The sequence below is a fragment of the Sinohyriopsis cumingii genome, chromosome 5 (genome assembly GCF_028554795.1).
Source record: "Sinohyriopsis cumingii isolate HCF-2022 chromosome 5, ASM2855479v2, whole genome shotgun sequence".
NCBI classification, from domain to species: domain Eukaryota; kingdom Metazoa; phylum Mollusca; class Bivalvia; order Unionida; family Unionidae; genus Sinohyriopsis; species Sinohyriopsis cumingii.
In genome coordinates this window covers 65,901,636-65,922,651 of record NC_142965.1, presented here as the reverse complement: position 1 = coordinate 65,922,651, position 21,016 = coordinate 65,901,636, and the positions used below count along the sequence as shown (strand labels likewise).

General features: G+C 40.1%; 1 protein-coding gene across 1 annotated transcript; it reads left to right on the top strand.

The window, feature by feature from the left end:
- The first annotated feature begins 449 nt into the window (after positions 1 to 449).
- Positions 450 to 4,968, top strand: LOC149799342 (uncharacterized). The gene is made up of 2 exons (XM_089957059.1): positions 450 to 619; positions 1,224 to 4,968. The coding sequence occupies exons 1-2, from the start codon at positions 610 to 612 to the stop codon at positions 3,401 to 3,403; spliced, it is 2,190 nt and encodes a 729-aa protein (XP_089813185.1). The 5' UTR covers positions 450 to 609; the 3' UTR covers positions 3,404 to 4,968.
- The last annotated feature ends 16,048 nt before the right edge of the window (positions 4,969 to 21,016 follow it).

The following is a 21,016-nucleotide window of genomic DNA, read 5'->3' as shown; positions in this document are numbered from 1 at the left end:
TTGTCAAGAAACTCAATTACACTACCAACGAGCACACGTATCTTGCAGTGTAATAAATTATAATGCCTTCAAACGGACCAAAAGCAGAGTAACCGAGAGATGTTACGTTTTGCTGCAATGGTGTTCACCTCGTGAATTTTAGCCATGATCAATCCCAATAACTAAGCAGGCAATTGTCCGAGTAAGACGATTTTTGTAACTGTGTACGACATTTCATACCTTTCTTTATTTTTGAAACAGAATGGACACTATCAAGAGAATAAGTTAGAGATATGTAAACCTTTGAAATACATCGTCAAAAGTTCTTTTGAATTATTCCATTATTAATTGCTTTAAAAAATCAGAAAAGTTTATTTATAAAACCGTTAAAAACCACTTTGTTTAATTTTTTCAGTTTTTTTCAGTATTTGTAAACAAATATATTCATTTTCCCTCTATTTTCAGGAAATAAGCTATGGCTGTCTATCAGACTTTTCAATAGCTTTAACAGCTGGAACTGATCCTTGAACAAGAATGTACGATTGATGGCCTCGAACACAGAACAATGCAATTTAATTCATTTTCCTTTAAGATGACAATATTCTAATCTAATTACACAGCTCGATAAACATGATGCATGGTAAGTATGTGTGAGAATAATTGTTGTTTTTGTTGGGTTTAAAGCCATTTTTCAGCACACGATAGGCTATACATGGTGGAGGAAGAACCCGGAAAAACGCCGGAAAGAACCGCCGACCCACGAGAAGCTACTGGCAAGCCTTCTCACACACTCACATTAGCCAAATACGAGACTCGAACCCACGCAGACAGAGGTGAGATGGCAGTGATCCGTAACGGAGAGCGACTTAGACCACTCGGCCATTCGGGGGCCCCGCGTGAGAATGAGAAACATGAGCTAGTTGATAAAGACGGGAGAGAGTGTAAAAATGATAATAAATACGTGGTTTTCTTTTAGAGTGGCAATCTAATATACTTTCTTTTCATCTACTTATGACTAGCTGCTTTCACTTTGTGACCAATAACGCTGGTATATATTACGTTTTGATGAGCAGCTCTTTTATGGTGTGAAGACATTAAAGGTGGGTCGATGATGATGATGATGATGATTATGATGATTACGACGATGATAATGATAATGAAATGCAAATGTTTCGAAAATAACAGTGTAGTTTGGTGATTATTTTGATTACTGTCTTATTTGTATTTTCTTCTTGTACTTTTAGTTAATATGACTCACCAGGCTCCAGAGTATTACCACCCAGTATCCGAACTTTTAACCAACATTCTGGATAACATCGGCTACTCGCGTGAAGACAGAGACAGGAAGATTAGGATTGCCACGGAATACGAGTTCTTTTGGAACATCGACATGGCTTTAGTACAAGCTCGAACATTATCTTATATATACATGTTTGGTAGCAGAGGGGAGGGTTCCACTGGACCTGAACTACAATCAGACACAGATATTCTGATTCAAAATGATAAGATTAATGTAGTGACTGATCTATTTGACTGTCAACCAGACAAGATCAATTGTCTTATGTTAAAGGATACCTTGACACATCCTGGTTATGTGAAATTACAGTTAGTAGGAATATTACCAGGCTGCATTCCAGTTCCGATCCACGGTGTTGGAACCAATGATGAATTTCTAACTATTGATTCATTAAACAGGTCTGTAGTTTTAAACACACACTACCATAACGCTGGTCCTATATCTGGCCCAGCACTGCAATGCCCTGGATCTGACAAGATGCATTCTACTGACAATGTGTTTGCTTGGAGATGCTCAAAATGGCCACGAGAGGGATACGAATGGTTCCAGCGTCGCAGATTGCATGGATGGCCTACACCTACACAGATAGAGAATGCTTTGGAAAACGGATGTTTTGCCACACCTGTTGGACATCCACACAGTTCTGAAGAATATTTAGAGTGGAGGTTATCATTTTCAATAACTGAAAGGGACCTTGTGAGGTCTTTTGAAGACACGGTGATGAAAGTCTACGTATTACTAAAAATGATAAGGAAAACGTATATTCAACCTGTTGTAGGGGATGCATTTTCAAGCTACCAATGCAAAGTTTGTATGTTGTGGATGAGAGAGAGTACACCACTTGGCCTCTGGAGAAATGAAAATCTTCTGTATTGTCTGATACTTTGCATCAGACAACTGTATGGTTGGGCAACAGCAGGGTTTTGTCCTGACTACTTTATCATCACCAATAATATCTATGACAGAAAGATATTTGGAGCAGTACGATGTGCTTTAGTCCAAAAACTGGGCTATCTTCTCTCCACTGATTGTAGGTTTCTATTTGGGGTAGAATGCTGTCATTTGGGTCAGCTTCTGACATGCAGTATCAGTGGGCTGCACATTCACCGTACCTCAAATCTACCGTTTGTCAGTGTTGAACTATCCATTGAATATAAATTAACTGTCAAGAGAGTATGTGATTTTAGGCTTAATGCACTTAAGCGCATTCCACAGTATTACACAACTTTGGTTGATTATTTAGAAAGAATTATGCTTGCTTATAGAGGTATGTCTTCAACAATGCAATATCCTCTAAAGTATGCAATGTTGTTTCTGTGTTCCCACATAGGATTCCATATTGCCACAGTCTGCAAAGAAAACGCACGTTATTTGTCTGCTGAGAAAATAGACTATCTTGAGCATTTGGCATCAGGTTACCTTTCATTTGGTATCAACAGCGATGTTACATCAGTAAGACTCAAACTATGTGGATTGGGAATGGAGCTTGGGAATTACGATTTGACAGAGGTATGTCTTCAGTATATTAGTGTCTATCGGATGCGGTACATGTACTCTGCTACACTGTACCAGAAAAATCAACTCACTCTATTGAATTGTAATCTGCAATCGAGTTTAGAAAAATTCTGCTCGAAGAAATTCAGTACTGAGGAGCTTCTGCAGACTCAAGTTTCTTTTAGCGTGGTCTATATGCAGTCAGAGATTTCAATAACACCCACACCACTGAGGATGGAAATGTTCAGATCAGTTGGAGCACCCATGGAGTTAAGATCTATAGACGATTCCTGGTTTGACTGGGGAGTGGTTGATTCACTCATGTGTCTTCACTTCTTTCAGTACCTGAATTTCAGCAGACAAGGGAAGGAGAGACACAAACAGGTTGCCATGGACAACATGATCAATGTGATTAGGACGGAGCCACGCCTCTTACACAGAGACACGGCATTTAATCTTCTGGGTTATTCCTTTATGCAGGAAAATCAGCTTACCAATGCATTTGTATGCTTCACCCAATCCTTGAAAATCCGTCCTTATCACAATGCTGCAAGGTTCTATTTGGGACTTCTGTTCAGGAGTGTTCTTTTCACTCACCTTATTGAAACAGCAGAGTCAGAACGTGACAGTTAGAGCAATATTAGTTTATACGACCACACTTTGCATTTCATGCACAACAGGAACATTAGTCATTATGGCAGCAATTTCATATCACAAGCTGTCAGAAGAAGGTACTTAAATATATACTTGAAAATACTGGGAAGAATGTAAACTAGTTGCTTGTTTAAAAAACAATTATTGTTATAAAGACTGCCATCAGTTTGAAATGAACAAAGTTACTATCTGCAAAATATATGATGGTTATTTTTATTTTCATTTACAACAAATCAACAAATTAACAACTAAAATATTTACTTAGCGTTTTATTATGAAAGTTTGGTGAAATTATTTAAGTTTTTTAAGCTAATATCAACCATCGTGACAAGGCAGGTGGTATCTACATAAAAACTCCAACGAATTACCCCCTCCTTCCCCCATTAGTTCTGCTTTAATTTATAAACGTAAAAATGCCAGTGTTGTTCATGATTGATTCTAAACTCGCTTGTCGACTATGAAAATAATGCAAGACAAACATAATACTACTTTTAGTTAACCTGTTCATAACGATTCAATATATAGTCTTACTAGAACATTTAGCAACCAAAGAAAAGTACCTTTAGAAACTGTCCAAGGCTTTGGAATGGACTATATTAAGTCAGTAAGTAGCGTTTACAATACAAGACAACCATACTCTGCTCTCATATGGTTAGACCAATCAGGATTTAACTTTGTTCTTACATAGTCGTTGTATCAATATCATACATATCAAGATCAATCAGGATTTAACTTTGTTCTTACAGAGTTGTTGTATCAATATCATACATATCAAGATCAATCAGGATTTAACTTTGTTCTTCATAGTCGTTGTATCAATGTCATACATATCACGACCAATCAGGATTTAACTTTGTTCTTACAGTCGTTGTATCAATGTCATACATATCAAGACCAATCAGGATTTAACTTTGTTCTTACAGTCGTTGTATCAATGTCATACATATCACGACCAATCAGGATTTAACTTTGTTCGTACATAGTCATTGTATCAATATCATACATATCAAGACCATTCAGGATTTAACTTTGTTCTTACAGTCGTTGTATCAATGTCATACATATCAAGACCAATCAGGATTTAACTTTGTTCTTACAGTCGTTGTATCAATGTCATACATATCACGACCAATCAGGATTTAACTTTGTTCGTACATAGTCGTTGTATCAATGTCATACATATCAAGACCAATCAGGATTTAACTTTGTTCTTACAGTCGTTGTATCAATGTCATACATATCACGACCAATCAGGATTTAACTTTGTTCGTACATAGTCGTTGTATCAATGTCATACATATCAAGACCAATCAGGATTTAACTTTGTTCTTACAGTCGTTGTATCAATATCATACATATCAAGACCATTCAGGATTTAACTTTGTTCTTACAGTCGTTGTATCAATGTCATACATATCAAGACCAATCAGGATTTAACTTTGTTCTTACAGTCGTTGTATCAATATCATACATATCAAGATCAATCAGGATTTAACTTTGTTCTTACATAGTCGTTGTATCAATAAAATACATATCAAGATCAATCAGGATTTAACTTTGTTCTTACAGTCGTTGTATCAATATCATACATATCAAGATCAATCAGGATTTAACTTTGTTCTTACATAGTCGTTGTATCAATAAAATACATATCAAGATCAATCAGGATTTAACTTTGTTCTTACACAGTCGTTGTATCAATGTCATACATATCAAGATCAATCAGGATTTAACTTTGTTCTTACACAGTCGTTGTATCAATATCATACATATCAAGACCAATCGGATTTAACTTTGTTCTTACAGTCGTTGTATCAATATCATACATATCATGATCAATCAGGATTTAACTTTGTTCTTACATAGTCGTTGTATCAATATCATACATATCAAGATCAATCAGATTTAACTTTGTTCTTACAGTCATTGTATCAATATCATACATATCAAGATCAATCAGGATTTAACTTTGTTCTTACATAGTCGTTGTATCAATATCATACATATCAAGATCAATCAGGATTTAACTTTGTTCTTACATAGTCGTTGTATCAATATCATACATATCAAGATCAATCAGGATTTAACTTTGTTCTTACAGTCGTTGTATCAATAGCATATATATCAAGATCAATCAGAGTTAGTCCCAACAATTTGATTATTAATATTCTAGTAACTGCACAGTTGCCACTTTGAGTGTCTAGTTTACATACATGCATGCATTCGTATTACACAAGGCTTGCACGTGTACACCCGTGTTTGTGTGTGTGTGTGATCATATACCGCCTCATACATTTTGAATTTTAGGATGATCACTGGTGACGAGTCTAAATATTTAATTTGAGTAATTTATATTTTACTTGCTAAATAGTCCAACTAAAAAAAATCCCATAAAAGTATCCAACCCAAAATGCAAAGGGTCCTTACAAAGAAATGTAACGGAAACAGTGCCGTGTCACCAATTCTGTATAAAATAATAACTGAGATTTTTGTCTCCTTTAACTTCATCACATTTACACAGGTTTAAAACAGAATATTATTTATATCAGGTACATCGAGGACAGTATGTTGGTCTGTGAAGATTCTTTGTATCAGGCATATCGAGGACAGTATGTTGGTCAGTGAAGATTCTTTGTATCAGGTACATCGAGGACAGTATGTTGGTCAGTGAAGATTCTTTGTATCAGGTACATCGAGGACAGTATGTTGGTCAGTGAAGATTCTTTGTATCAGGCATATCGAGGACAGTATGTTGGTCAGTGAAGATTCTTTGTATCAGGTACATCGAGGACAGTATGTTGGTCAGTGAAGATTCTTTGTATCAGGCATATCGAGGACAGTATGTTGGTCAGTGAAGATTCTTTGTATCAGGTATATCGAAGCAGCAGAGGGGGGGAACAGACCAAAACAGTTTTACAAGTAACCCCTTCCAGGAAACTATTCCTCGATAGAGGGCTTATTTCGACGAAATAAACCCTTCTATTCAGATCATAGAATAAAAAAAAATGTCCCAAAAAATTCGGAGAGTCTCTCCTCGAGAAATTTTTCGAATTTCCCCAGGGATGCAATGCATTTGCACTGGCAACTTGGGTTACTTCAATAAATCTGAAACAGTTTTCGTGGCGGGGTCGTTATTGAAAAATCCATGGGGTGGGTCCTCCCCCTCTGCTGCTCAAATCCATGCGGGGGAATTAAATCATGGACAAATAAATAATGGCAAATATCGGAGAATCTCGTACAACTAGACTAGCCCGAGAACGCCTCGAAGCGATTAAAAGATTTATTCCTGTCCGTGATAGTGTCAAAAAAAAATTACGAGCACGACAAGAAGCAAAAGTTGAATTCGCGGAAGGTGCCGTGGAATTATTCAAACCTGTTACGGCAGCTACTACTGAGGTTAAAACTGCTATCACAGGAAAAATTGACCCTGTTGATCCTACTAAATCAGTGCCAGGTTTGCTTCAGGCCATAGAAGAACTTAAAAAAGAACAAACGGTGGCAGATGCAGGTGCAGGTGCTGATGCAGGTGCAGGTGCAGTTGTCAAGGGATCATTTATAAACAAATTTACTGAAGAAGGTATTGAAGAAATAAGAAATATTCCACTTAAAAACAAAGAAGACATTAAAGATTTTGCTGCTTGGATCGTCATAAATTATAATAAAAGGGAAAGATATTTAAAACCAGGAGCTGATAAGGGTATGTCTCAGGATGCGTGGCGAGATTATGTGTATAAAATAAATCGAGGTATCTCTCAAGTAAATAACTCTAATGATATTACTTATGTTGCTTTAAGAGGGTATGTATTTTCGTTTGATAGAGCATTAAAAGAAAAAAAAATAAGAGAAGAGGAGGAGGAAATACAAAAAATACACCAAAAACAACAGGAGAAGGAAGAGGCTAAACGAAAAAGGGAAGAAGAAAAACAACGAAAACAACAGGAGAAGGAAGAGGCTAAACTAAAAAGGGAAAAGGAAAAACAACAAAAACAACAAAAAAAGCAGTCAGTTGCTTCAAGAATACGAACACCACAACAACAAACAGTAATAGATATTGATCCAGGTGAATACGAGTATTCGTTAGAGAAACATCCCCCCCAACGACCTGGGACGCCGATGCCTCCTAAGTCGCCGACATTAGCTCCTGGCGGTATATCATGGGATATTTCACAACCAAAATCGGGAAGTGGATACACCGGCTATGGTTATCACGGCGGTGCTATCTGCCCTGATAATATCATCAATGATGTATCACGGCTAGAAGTTCTCATCGGAGGAAAACGTGCCGGAAATAACTCACCAGAAATAATTAATGAAGCGGCTGATATCTGTCAGAGACTATTTCAGCGTGGCATCATGGATATTAGCATCTACCGGGGGCTCATTGATGAACTCGCGGATGGTTACTACAGCGACTAGCAAATTTAGTTAGAGAAACAATAATTAAATAAAATGATCGTGCACAATTCTCAACCTAGACACGCTAGTGTGTTACCAGTCCGCGTAGTGAACTCGCGATTACCAGTCTACAGAGCAACCTACGGAGATGGTCTCGGTGATACAGTTACTGGTTTGTTTTCAAGAATAGCCCCTAAGGTGTTACCGATTGCAAAACAATTGTCGATGAAAGCTATTGATGTTGTCAAGGATAAAGCCCTTGGATCTGTTGGTGATCTCGCCGGGAAGGCATTCGCGTCAATCAAGGATAGACTGTTACGGTTAACTCGTAGATCAAAAAAACCACCACCGGTGAAACTGGCCAGTACTGAACTTATGCCCGCGGACGTCAGTAAAGTAATAAATCAGGCTGCCAATCAAAAACTTGCAGAGCTTGTAACCCAAACACCCGAACAAATAAATACAAGCTTGATATCAGGAAGCGGATTTCGTTTTAGAAGACAATAATTTTATATAAAATGTTTAAACCTATATCTGATCCAGCGTTCGACATGGATGCACCAACACTAAAAGATGAGTCCGTGCGCGATTATCAGTATTATTCTTATGAGGCAACAGTACCTAATCAACGCGGACGAATTGAATTACGAGTCCAGGATACAAGTAGATATTTCCTGCCCGCTGAAGCATTTCTTGAAGTCACGGGTGAACTTGTAACAGATGTTGCCGCTAATACAGCATACGGAGCTAATGTTCGAGTTGGTTTTGTTAACAACGGTATCATGGCGCTGTTCAAAAGTGCTTCATACAGCATTGACGGAAGAGAAATTGAAATAATTCAGGATAATGTTGACGTTGCTACAACAATCCTGGGATTAGCGAGATACTCAGATGATTACACTAGATCAGCTGGTCCGACTATGATGTTCGCTAAGGATAATTCTGATCATCCTGAACACAGATCTACTATTCAAGTACAAACAGCACAAGGCACTGCTATGGACCCGCAACCGGCTGGATTTGCGGCCAGACCAGGTGATGCATTTCCAATATTAAGGCCTAGTCCAGAGTACAATTTAGGTTTTGCTACGCGTAAATTAATGTTATCAGGTGAACGTAGGAGATTTTCATGCGCAATTCCACTGTCTCACATCTTTGGATTTTGCAGACATGTCAGAAAGGTTATTTTTGGAGCCAATCATACAGTTGTACTTAACCGAAAAAGTGATGACGTTGACGCCATCTGGCGAGAAGACGGTGTTGCTGGCGGTAAAGTAATATTATTCAAGCTTGCTTTGTGGATGCCAGTGATGTCCCCATCGATCACTGAAGAGCAACGATTACTCTCTTTCATGGACACAGGCGGTAAATCACTGATATCGTGGTTAACAACATCAACAGATTCCATTCAAGGTGCCGGTCTCGGGCAGTTTACGTGGCACATAGCATCACAACAGGGAATATCAGCGCCGCGACATATTTTTGTTGCACTCCAGCAAAATGCGAGGTTGACTTCCCAACTACAGAGTCATATGATATTTGACAAACTTAATGTCTCTGAGGTTTCGCTGCGAATAAACGGGCATCAGGAACCATCCGAGGATATACTGATAGATTATACAAACAATCAGGTCGCGCGTGCGTATCATCGTTTGATGACATTTATGGGACGTGATCAAAATATTGATACCGGGTTGCAGATATCACAACTGGATTTTACAACGCTGTATCCGATTTATTACTTTTCGCTGGAACATTTGGATCTAACAAAACAATCTGTCGTTGATATACATTTCAAAGCTCGTGTAGGTGATTTTCCCCTCGGCCCGCCTGCTGGTTTTAGAGCGATCGCTGTCATACTCTCCGATAAAGCAATGCTACTTGAAGGTGTTGGCGGACGAATGAGAGTTATTGACGCTCCAGTAGAAAACATGTAACAATTAGATTAGTTTCTGAAATATAATGTCATACAGTCACGTTAATGTCACCTTGACTTCCGGTCAGACAAAGAAATTGCAATCGAAGAACGCAAGCACGTGCGGGACATCAATAACACTAAAACGAGATCAGATTACTGGTGGTCCAGACAAGCTGTCGTTGACTAATACTCAGATTAAACATTTTAATAAGGCACTAACAGCAAAAACCGGTGTCCGACTTAATTTCTCTGCTGCAGCTATCAAGGACATGACTAAAACCGGTGGAATATTTCCTCTTCTCGCAGCAATACCGGCGTTGATTGCCGCGGCAGCACCAGCCGTAGCAAAAGCCGCAGCACTCGGTGCAGTTGGAACCGCAGCTGGAATGGCACTAAAAAAGGCAACGGGAAAAGGATACAAGAAAAAAAAGGGACGCGGTCTAAGACTACCAGGAACTCCCGCATCATGGTATCCAAAAAAATTCTAACGCTGAAACACAAAGTGTCCCCGATGAGCAATTTTGATTTACTCGATGCTGTTAAAAAATTGCGCATAAAACATTTCAGAGGAGTATTTATGCGAGATCAATTACCGACGCGGCCGAATAATCCAGAAACTGGCATTATCAATCTCGACAACAAAGATGGTCCGGGAACTCACTGGGTTGCTTACGCGATCGATCCACGTGGAATTATCTATTTTGATTCGTACGGTTTAGCACCGCCAGTTGAGTTTCTCAAGTATGTCAGCAGATTTTCTAATGTTCCAGTGTGGCAGTCGACGTTACCAACACAAACATTAATTGATCCGCCCATTTGTGGGAGCGAGGTTTTAAATGTTCTTGATGCAATCTCAAGAAATCCAGCAACTCCTCCTCATAAAGTAATGTATGAATATACCGCATCGAGAAATGCTTGGCATTTTCATGCTCGCATTTGAAAAACAGCAATAAGAATAATGGTGGATATTTACGGAAGACCTTTCACACGAGGAGGTAAACCAAGCACAGATGCTGATCTCTCAAAATATGCGACCCGAGATGAAGTCGATAATCTTTTGAATATAGCTGAAGTTGACCCAGATGAAGTTGCTATTTTCCAAGACAGGCAAGGAAAACTAAGAACGAGCAACATTAAGTGGAATGATATAATTCGCAGAGTTCTTGGAGCTACCAAGGATAACTTCGTTGCATTTAGTGATGGCGGCCGGATCAAGGACTCGAATATATCAATCGCAAGCATCAAAGACAGTATTGATAAAGGTGTTGATAAATGTGTGAAAAAAGCCGGTGACACGATGACAGGCGAACTCAGCATGAACGGCAACAAAATAACCGTTCTAAAAAATCCGGAAGGTCCCGAAGATGCCGCAAACAAACAATACGTAGACACCGTTGATGATAAACTAGCCACGTTGCGGTCAGAGTATGATGTTCACGTGAACGGGTTTAAAAGACTCCAAAGAAACTTGCAAAAAACTAGTGAAACCGTGGATAAGTTCTTTGGGCCTCCTCCAGTCGTCGATGTAAAACTCGCTGATGTAAAGACCGACATTAACACGATCAAACAAACACAGCAGGATATCGTATCGGGTATTCCTGAGATCGTTAACAAAACCAGTTTGATTAAAGTTCCCACTGGAGTTACTCCGGGGCATATCACCAACATCGTATTCACGGTATCATCGGGATTCGCAACATGGTCACGACAAAATAGCACTATCAAATATACAGCAACAGCCACCGGTGTTTACAGGTTGTCTGTGTTTTCAGCCGCTAAATTTGAAATCTTCACAACATATCCTTGGAGACATTCCACCGATAAGTATTCCGGGGTTTGCACTGTAATACTAAACAGCGGAACCGAGGAAACATTTATGCTTGAAGCCGAGGACGATAGTTTAACAGCAACATCTTACTGGTTTTGTTTGGAATTCGTCGCTGCAACGCCTCAATTGGTTACCGCGTAATTGAAAATCGGCAGCGATTTTTAAATAAATGTCAACGACGCCAGATGCTCAACAATATCGATACAATCAAGTCCGTGAGTGGCAATCTGAGTTAAAAACTGTCATCGAAGTAACCAGTCAAAAAGTAAAAAAATACAAGCGCCGCATAACAGTGTTAGACATTATGGTTTATTCAGTATCTGCCGTTGTTGCATCCGCGGGAGTAATACTATCAGCGGTCACTCCGGTAACTGCAGCAGTCGCGGCCACGATCTCTGTTTGTACGACCACTACCGCGGCAGGAGTTTTTGGCATCATAGCAAAAAAAATATCCTCGTGTGCTAACACAAAATTACACGATTACACGACAAAATTAAATACAGCCACGACCGCATATCAGAAATTATCATCACTGATATCATCATCGTTAGACGTGCAAGGTAGCGACGCCGCGTCGATATCAGATTCTGAATTCAAACTAATGTCAGATGCGTACAATGACTATTTGAAAACTAAACAAATAAATAATGTCAATAGAACTGCTTCAACAAATAGTCACAAACACAACACCGGTAAGGACCACAATGATCTCAGTGTCCTCGACGACACCAGAATTCGGTATTAATTTTCGAACTCCAATTCGTGTGAGTGAAATCGCGTTGGCAAAGCTCAGCGTGTATCACAGCTGGCCCAATATCAGGTCGGCATCATTTGGTGGTCTGCAGCCAAATAATTCATTCGTGTTCGGGAAAGGCAAGGCCGACTCCGGCGAACAGGGTGAACTTGAATGGGATACAATTACACTTCCCACTGGGAGTTATCAGATCGAAGAAATCAATAATGAGATACAACGCCAAATAAAACGAATCACCGGCAAGGAAGCCAAAATATCTGTGACCGCGCACGAACCAACGCTGTCTGCGGTCATTGAAATCTCAACACCGGAATACGCCGTGGATATTTATAACAGCTCAATCCGAACAGTATTAGGATGGCCACAAAAACGACCCGAGGTCGAACCGGGTCCACCAAAACCTAAAAAATCGGATTTTATGACCGATAAACAAGAACTACACGGCCTCGTGTACGGCAATTATTTATTATTTTCAGATCAATTACAATCAGGAGAAGCCTGGTTTACAAAACCAGATCCCCCCTTTGATATAGGGGCAGCTTTCAAAGACGGGGAATACCGTCTTTACCTTATAGAAGATATAGAAGCTCATTTTTTTAATCCGATCAAACAAGCACATAAACAACAGCTAGAACTGTTGCGAGTATATTTTCAAGATTATATTTCTGATTTAACAAGTCCTGGAACTGCAAGCAGTTCTCGCGATAAAATTATCACAGCCATAGAAAAACTAAACAAACTCGCATCCGCGATGGAAATTATAAATCAAAAAATAATTCAGAATCTACTGGATTACAAAGATGATTATGGAAACCAAAAAAGATCGGAGTTTGCAACCCGATTTGGTATTCCCGTGAAGGATATTCCAGATTTTAAACTTCCTGGATATAACGCGCACACGCTGAGAAAATCAGTCTCTGATCTTGTCGCGGAATCTTTCGAAGATATTTCTGCCACGTACACGCGAACAAAACCACAACCTGTTATTCTCAAGCACGACAACAGTACAGCATCCGATGGCAGACACATCTCACCCGGGATCGTAAATATCACAGATGTTATCGCGGTCAATCTTGTATGTGACGTCATCGATGGCAGTTACAGCGCATCAGATACTACGACGGCACAACAGGGGTTTATCCTGTATACGTTCACACCAAGAGACCCTCCTGGTTTTCTGATTGTGCAAGAACCAATCAATGTGGTCTATCTACGGTGTCATAACCCGTGGTTGTCAACGATAAATTTCAAACTCACCGACCAACGGGGGAATTTGTTGGACCTGCGTGACGAGACTGTTAGTATAAACTTACTGGTGAAGTCCTAAGTCAAGTTTCCCAGGAAACTCGGGATCTATAATAGTTTTTTTTTCTGCACTGATCCATTTTCGAGTTTCTCGTGCTAGCACGCATTTAAAAAAAACGGTTGTGTATAATGTATCAATGTGAGTACATTCATGCACGAGTTCATATTCATGATAAGCAAATTCTTCACGAGGCAATAAAAACCGCATTTGGAAACTCGAAGAGTTTCTCGGGACAGCCCCCGGAACAGTATTTCCCCGTTAAAATAATCGTTGACGTGTATGGTAACGAAGACTTCTTGTTAACTCCGTCACAATTGACGCAGTTACAGCAAAATCATATGATCATAGTTTGGTGTCAACGAGAACAGATTATGAACTATTCTCATTGTTGTATTGATGCTGGAGCGCTCGAGCAAATCCTGAAAATGTAAAACATTTCCAAAATCTGAAAACCCCCCTGGAACCGTTAACGGTTCCCAGAAACTCCTTGAGTTGAGAAATTCAAAGAATTTCCAAGGGCAAAAAAAAAATAATACACTTTTTTTTTACCCGGAATTCATTCCCCGATGTGCTTTACATTTGCGGAATATAATTCCCTGGTGTGAGTCACACGCGGTGGACTTCTTCGGCGTCACAAATACTAGTATTTGTAGGCATTTCCGTGTCTAGATTCTTTATATAACCTTTTAACAGTCTCACCCTGGTGTTAATTAATTTTCGAGTCTCATACTCGGATGACAATCCAAGACGAATCTTCTCAACTGCACGGCACAGTGGAATAAATTCAGATACCTGATTGGACGTTATCGACGCAAGTGATTTGTAAACGTGATTCTGTATATTTTTAATGAACCTATAACACGCAGGGAGATTGTTCTTCCCCAACCGTGATAGCTCATTCAGGGATTCAAAATCTGACATAATTGTTTCAGTGTCTAGTAAAATATTAAAACCCCGCTGTTGTAATTCTTTAATTTCAACAAGTATGGTATTTATGTTTTCGTGATTCATATTATTATATATTTTCATATTTTTAAATTGGGAAACGCTAGCGTTTCTGAGAAGTCCCTTGGACTTCCAGAGAAATGCTTTACTGAGCGATGCTAGCACGAGAAACTCTTTGAGTTTCCAACGATAACAAAAACACACACATAGATAAGCGGTTATCACTTACCGGGTACTCTTCATGAGTCCTTTGTTAGGATTTTTTTTTTCTTGGTCTTATATTATATCGTTGTTTGTGTCAATGATAGGAGTTATATAACAGAATGAAATCTTCTGTTTGAGCTTCTTGGAAAATGCTGTTTTGTAGATCCCGGTTGCGACATTCTGTACAACAGGTGGACAAATACCGAAATACCTACTGGCGGCGTTTATTGATTGAAATATTATTTCTTCACCTGTAATTGCGTTTATAGATTTAATAGCTCTTCTTGCAACTGTTTTACAACGCCCTGTGTTACCCAGTAGGCAGTTCTTGCTCTGAGTGACCACGCGAAGATTGTTTATAGAGTTATCAAGTATGTTACCGTTAATGTGATCAATGACAAAACCCTTAGGGATCACTCCGTTAAAAACCTCATAGACGAAACGATGACATAAATACCTCCCTTTCCTAACAGTAAATCTTAAATAACCAGCATTATCAACTCCACCAACTGGTCGTCTTCGCGTGCAGTGTCGTACTATGCCATCTCGGTTTGCCTCATAATTTGGAATAGTTGGATGTGGAACAAATTCTTGTTCGGGGACGAATTCTTGATTCATTATACTATAAGCAAATCATTTGTCTAATTCATAATTTGTCTGAAAACTTATTTATGTAATCACGCTCCGAGAGAGCGTTCGAGGCTGGATTTTTTTTATCATAATACCGTCTTAGTTCTCGATAGCGTTTTCCACCACACGCTGAACATAATTGCGTTTTTCCTCGTACTCCAATGCCGCATCTGATACACGGTATCGGTCCTAGACTCCCACCGCGGACCTGTTGAGCATGTTGTCCACAGTATTCGTGTCTGCATGGTTTGCTACACGGCGCTGATGAATTTAGTTTAATCCACTTGCATTGGTTCATTATATATAATATTTTTGTCTATTTAAATACTTGTCTTAATTATAATATGGAGGAATTTGAAAGACTATCCAGAATAAAACCCGTATCAGGTTCTCGATTCGATCTTGACCGGTTAACCGCTGATCCACGACGAAGAGAGTTAGCAACGGTAATTGGTGTTATCAAGAGTGCCAAAGAAGAGTTTCGTCGTGATGGTGCCGCACACACGTGGTCTTCGTATAAAATTATCCCCGACGCGAGCGTTTCTCTGGAAATGCAAAGCATTTCTCGTGGCCGTATCATTGATGCTACCATGAACGATACAATCGCGCGTAACATAATTGGGTATCTCGACGATAGAAGATATTTCATACGGATAAAATTTATTGTTGGAGTCGGCGACGAAACGTGGATTATCAGAGACAAACTAGACCCTGTTCTTGATGCCAGAGGCGTTCGTGGAAAAACCGTTCTGTTAAGTAAAGACTCAAAACCGGGAGTACTTGTTGGGATTGATATACCATATTATGCCAGAGCGTATCCTGTGACCGCAGTCATTTATGGAATTTATCCGATGAAGAAACCACGCGTTGATAAACTCAAACCGATGAAGGTGTCGCCGTTGACAGAGTCAAAGATGAATTGTGTAGCTGAGCGAGTAATGGAACATTTTAAAAATGCAATGCGAGGAAACGGCCTAACACCGCTAAGACAAACTAAAATAACAGCGTGGGCGACACGAGTAGCGGATAAAGGAGCGTCAATAAATGATGTTGCTGAGCTAGAGCGATTACTAAAATTTCCTATAACGGTTTCATCGTTAACCGGTACGGTATTGTACGAGTGTAAATACAATTCCCGTGGAACACCAATAACTATTATCGATCATAACAGTCACGCCTGGACTGACTCGGTTAGGATATTCCCGCGAGACCGTGTTGTGAAGTATTATCCGGAATTGCCGAGCATGGGAACCGTTAGCGGTTCCACGGGTATGTTTGATTTTATTTATCAGATAAGTAAAACCGATCCAGTGTCTGTGTGGTTATTCAGAAGTAGTGAAGATGGAGAATATGATCAGTTTGTGAGACCCAACGGGGAAATATACAGAACAACGGCGTTACAGCAGGAAATGAAAAAACTCGCAGAAAAATATCATGCGGGCAACACTGATACATTACTGACACACTGTTTTACTGTCCCGGGTGTTGCCGCACATGTAGCCCGGGAACGAAATTCATGGAGACCAACTCCGAAAAGTTTTCTTGCGGATATCCAACAGAGCTGTGTTGAATACGGACACGGCGGTTTGTGGAATACTCGATATGATCACCGCGGTATGATATCCGTGGACATGACGGCGTGTTATCCAGGAAGTTTCCTTGGGCGTGGAGAATGCAGCGAATATTTTAAACGGTTTGGCCACGTTACAAACTCGATGACAAGAGTTGCTGTAAACGGACCATTGCCTGATTTTGACTTGACCGGATTTGCTTGTGTGTCGTCGTTTAAATTCGCTAAGGATTTACATCCTGTGTGTTATGTTTGGTTTGGCAGACATTTCGTTGAGAAGCGATGGGCACCGATAGTGTTATTGCGATACATGCTTGACAGTCGAATACTGTTGTCACTGACGGTCAGCGAAGCGATTATATGTTATTGTCGTCAAACCGAAGTTTGGTTGCCAACTCCAACGCGGGTTACGTTAGAAGAAGTCATCGAAGATTGGTCACGAGAACATCCAGAAACTTCTATCGACGCTATCATCAAGAAAGCTCCTGAAGTACTTAAAAACAAACTCAGAAATGACGAAAGTACAGCAAAAGATCTAGGACGAAGAATAATAGGGAAATTCACTCAAGGTGGAGCGTATGATCATAAACAACATCACAGTCGATTAATCATGGACAAGACTGAATTGGATCTTGTTGTCGCTGATGCAGTCACGAACAACATGTTCTGTAACCGCGAAGATGTGTTTCTGTCAAACGGGGAAAAACTAGGGACTGTTTTTAGTTATATCGACGGAGAATCATCTCAGTACACACATTTGAGATCTTCGATGCTAGCTTATGTATCCATAAATTTGTTGTCGATGATTAATAGATTCCCTGTTGTCGCAGTGAGAGTTGCAACGGATTCATTTTATATCGATAAAAAACACTCAGCGCTGTTGGATAATGTTATATCGGATGATCCATCGTGGGGCTCGTGGAGAATAAAGAATGAAATGTTACAAGGATATTGTAAATCGGCTGATGTTGAAATCGAGGATGAGTATCGCAGCGCAGAAATGTCTTCGACGGTTTCGTCGGGGGCAACTTCGTTGTTGCCGCCGGTGCACGATCCTGTTACAAGACACAAAACAGTTTATCTGAACGGCCCTGGTGGTTCTGGTAAGACAACTCGGGCGATTGAATTATTTCGCGGTTCTGACTTGGTCGTGCTGACTCCCACACACAGACTTGCCAGGGAGATGAGACAACGGGATGTTAACGCGTGCACGTATCACAGTTTTTTCAAATACAGCGGCGGCACGTGGACACCTGAACGAATGGGAACGAAATATATTCCCGAGAAAATAATCTGGGATGAGATAGACACTGTGCCGTTAGATATATTAAAACAGTTTCTGGATTGGTTGCTAAAGAAAAATACCGCAGTGGTGATGTGCGGCGATCATGGTCAACCACCGCCATTTACAGGTGAATCTCCACACGAGTGGCTGAAAACTTTTGTAGATTATTATGAGGAAATAACTAACGATGTTAGAGCACTCGATGAAACGCTGAAAGAGTTTAAGACACTGATCAGGCTACAAACCAATAAAGTCCAGTGTGAGATAATGCGTGAAATAATTCCAGAGACTTCGCTGAGCGACTTTTGGGAAACGTGGAAACCAGGTGATTTAATTGTGGCAAGTAGAAAGATAGTCAGGGACACACTTCAGCAGCGGTTATTTCAGTTACATCAGAAGAAATTTCCCATGTTGCCAGTGCCGTTGTGTTATAGACCAGCTGATACGCGATTGCAGAATATTGATGTTGATATTCCAGGGCGCCTGACTGCGTCGGGTCCGGAGAAACAGAATTTAGTATTAAATGATATTGTCACAGTTGATATTGATGCTGTCGAACAGGCACTGAAAATGAGCAAATCCCCGTGGACGCTAGGATACGCTATGACCATCCACAGTTCGCAGGGACTAACTATTTCAGATACAACAGTTTGGATTGTTGATGATCGCATCGAGTGGTCAAATTTAGTTTATTTAGCCGTGTCAAGAGTAAGAAGGATAGCTCAGTTACAAAGAATTGTATTAGATGATGTTATCAACGACAGCATCAACAGATCAATCGCCGATGATACAATAAGAAAGAAATTAGCCGGTTACAAACAGAGCGACAAAAAAAATGGTAGAGAGTTTGATCCCAAACAAAGTTTGGATGTTGAATTTGTAATACAATTACAACAACAGCAGAATAATCACTGTGCGAGTTGTAATTGTTTATTGCTGTGGCAGTATTCGAAAAACGACCCAAGACAATTTACCGTAGATAGAATAGATAGCAGTCGCGGTCATACACGTGAAAATGTGATGTTGACCTGTCTTGAGTGTAACCGACGCAGGGGTGTTGCTGCAGTTATTTAAATGATTGAATCACTTTAGTGCGGATCACTTTAGTGATCGGGGTGGTAATTGTGTATCCGTGGGAATCACCTGAAGTTGCTCGCGTGTGAATCCACGCTGAGGAGCAGTTGAATCTAATCTGTAGATTGCGTTTCTCCCAGTTGATCTGGTTATGCTGGATATCTTGTGTGTGGTAACACTCCATGTGGGATCGGTTGCTCTCTTTTTTCCTCCTTCTAGTTCGCCTGGTTCGTATAAATACCTAACGGTGACATTACCCAGCAGTGGGGACGCTAGCGTCCCTGGCTGCGTTGAAACATGTCCGCGTTCACTGACGCGGGGTATATATTTTTTTGTGATTGCATTTACAGGTCTCATGTTTGTTGTTCTGGTAATTTCATTATTCAGTGCGGCTATCACGTTTGGCAGTCTTGCAACCCATTCACGAGATCTCGTATCGTAAATGAATTCCCTCGCGTACTGGTATCCGAATAATCTCTCAGCGAGTGTTCTATTAAATCGCTCAACAATTGCCTGATCCCGATGAATTTCAGTATGCCCTCGTCGTATAACAACGTTATGCTGCTTTGTCAGTGATGATACCGCGCCCTGAAATTCTTTACCAGGATCAACTTGTAATAATCGGGGCCAGCTTAGAGGTCCTCGCTGATAAATTCGTTTAAACGCAGAGGCAACTTCAGCGGCTGTTTTAGTCGCTAACGGTTCTGCTTCTTTGTATCTACTAGCAACATCAACTACTGTTAGCGCGTATTTGTATGTTTTTCTACGGACAGTATCATGAGGCAGGAATAGTATGTCAGCCTGATGAACTTCATTGGGGGTACTAACATCAAAATGTGCAAAGTTGATTTGTCGAGGTGGTGGTAAGTAGATTTGCCATATTGCTTGTTTTGACAGCCATTTTTTGGCAACCTCGCGTGTTACTGATGCCGCGTTGGCGAGTTTATTAATTGCTGCATTACCTCTCCAGTATCCGATTGGGGAATAATAAATCGCTTGCATTTTTATTTAATTATCCAGCGCCTAATGCTAATTTAGATTTCATCGCTGATCTTACTAACCAATTAGCGAGTGACTCCTTAAATGATTTATTTTTTATGGCGCTTAGTGCATGAATTAATTTCACATCCGCGATATGCCTGTCTTGTAGATCTTTACTTCGATAAGCAACATCATGTGACACGCTGCGTCGATAGCGTTTATCGGATACTCTCCCGGTTTTGGTTTAGATTGTTCATCAAGTCTGATATCTAGTCGTGTCCCTGGACCGCAGTAATTGTATCCCGGAAGATGTTTTTCTCCGGGATATTTAGCCCAAGGGGTACCTGGAAGTCGTCCGAGGGTTGCTGCAATGTCACCTCCGCTGACTTTGTCAGGCTTTTTTTTTGAAATCTAAATTTTTTTGTGCCACATCGCGCACACTTACCAGAAAGTGCTTGTCTGTTATTTTTTGTTGTAATGGTTGTTATATCGTTTGTAGGGGTTCGTGCCTTACACTTTACACAATATAAATCCATAATTATTATTCCTTATATACAAATGGAGATCACTGATTTTTCTGCGACGCGAAGGAAAGAACCAGTCAAGCATAATTCCGTGCTACCAAATTCTATCAGAATGATCATCATAGGACCGTCAGGATCAGGTAAAACGCAACTGCTACTGAACATGATAATGAAGTGG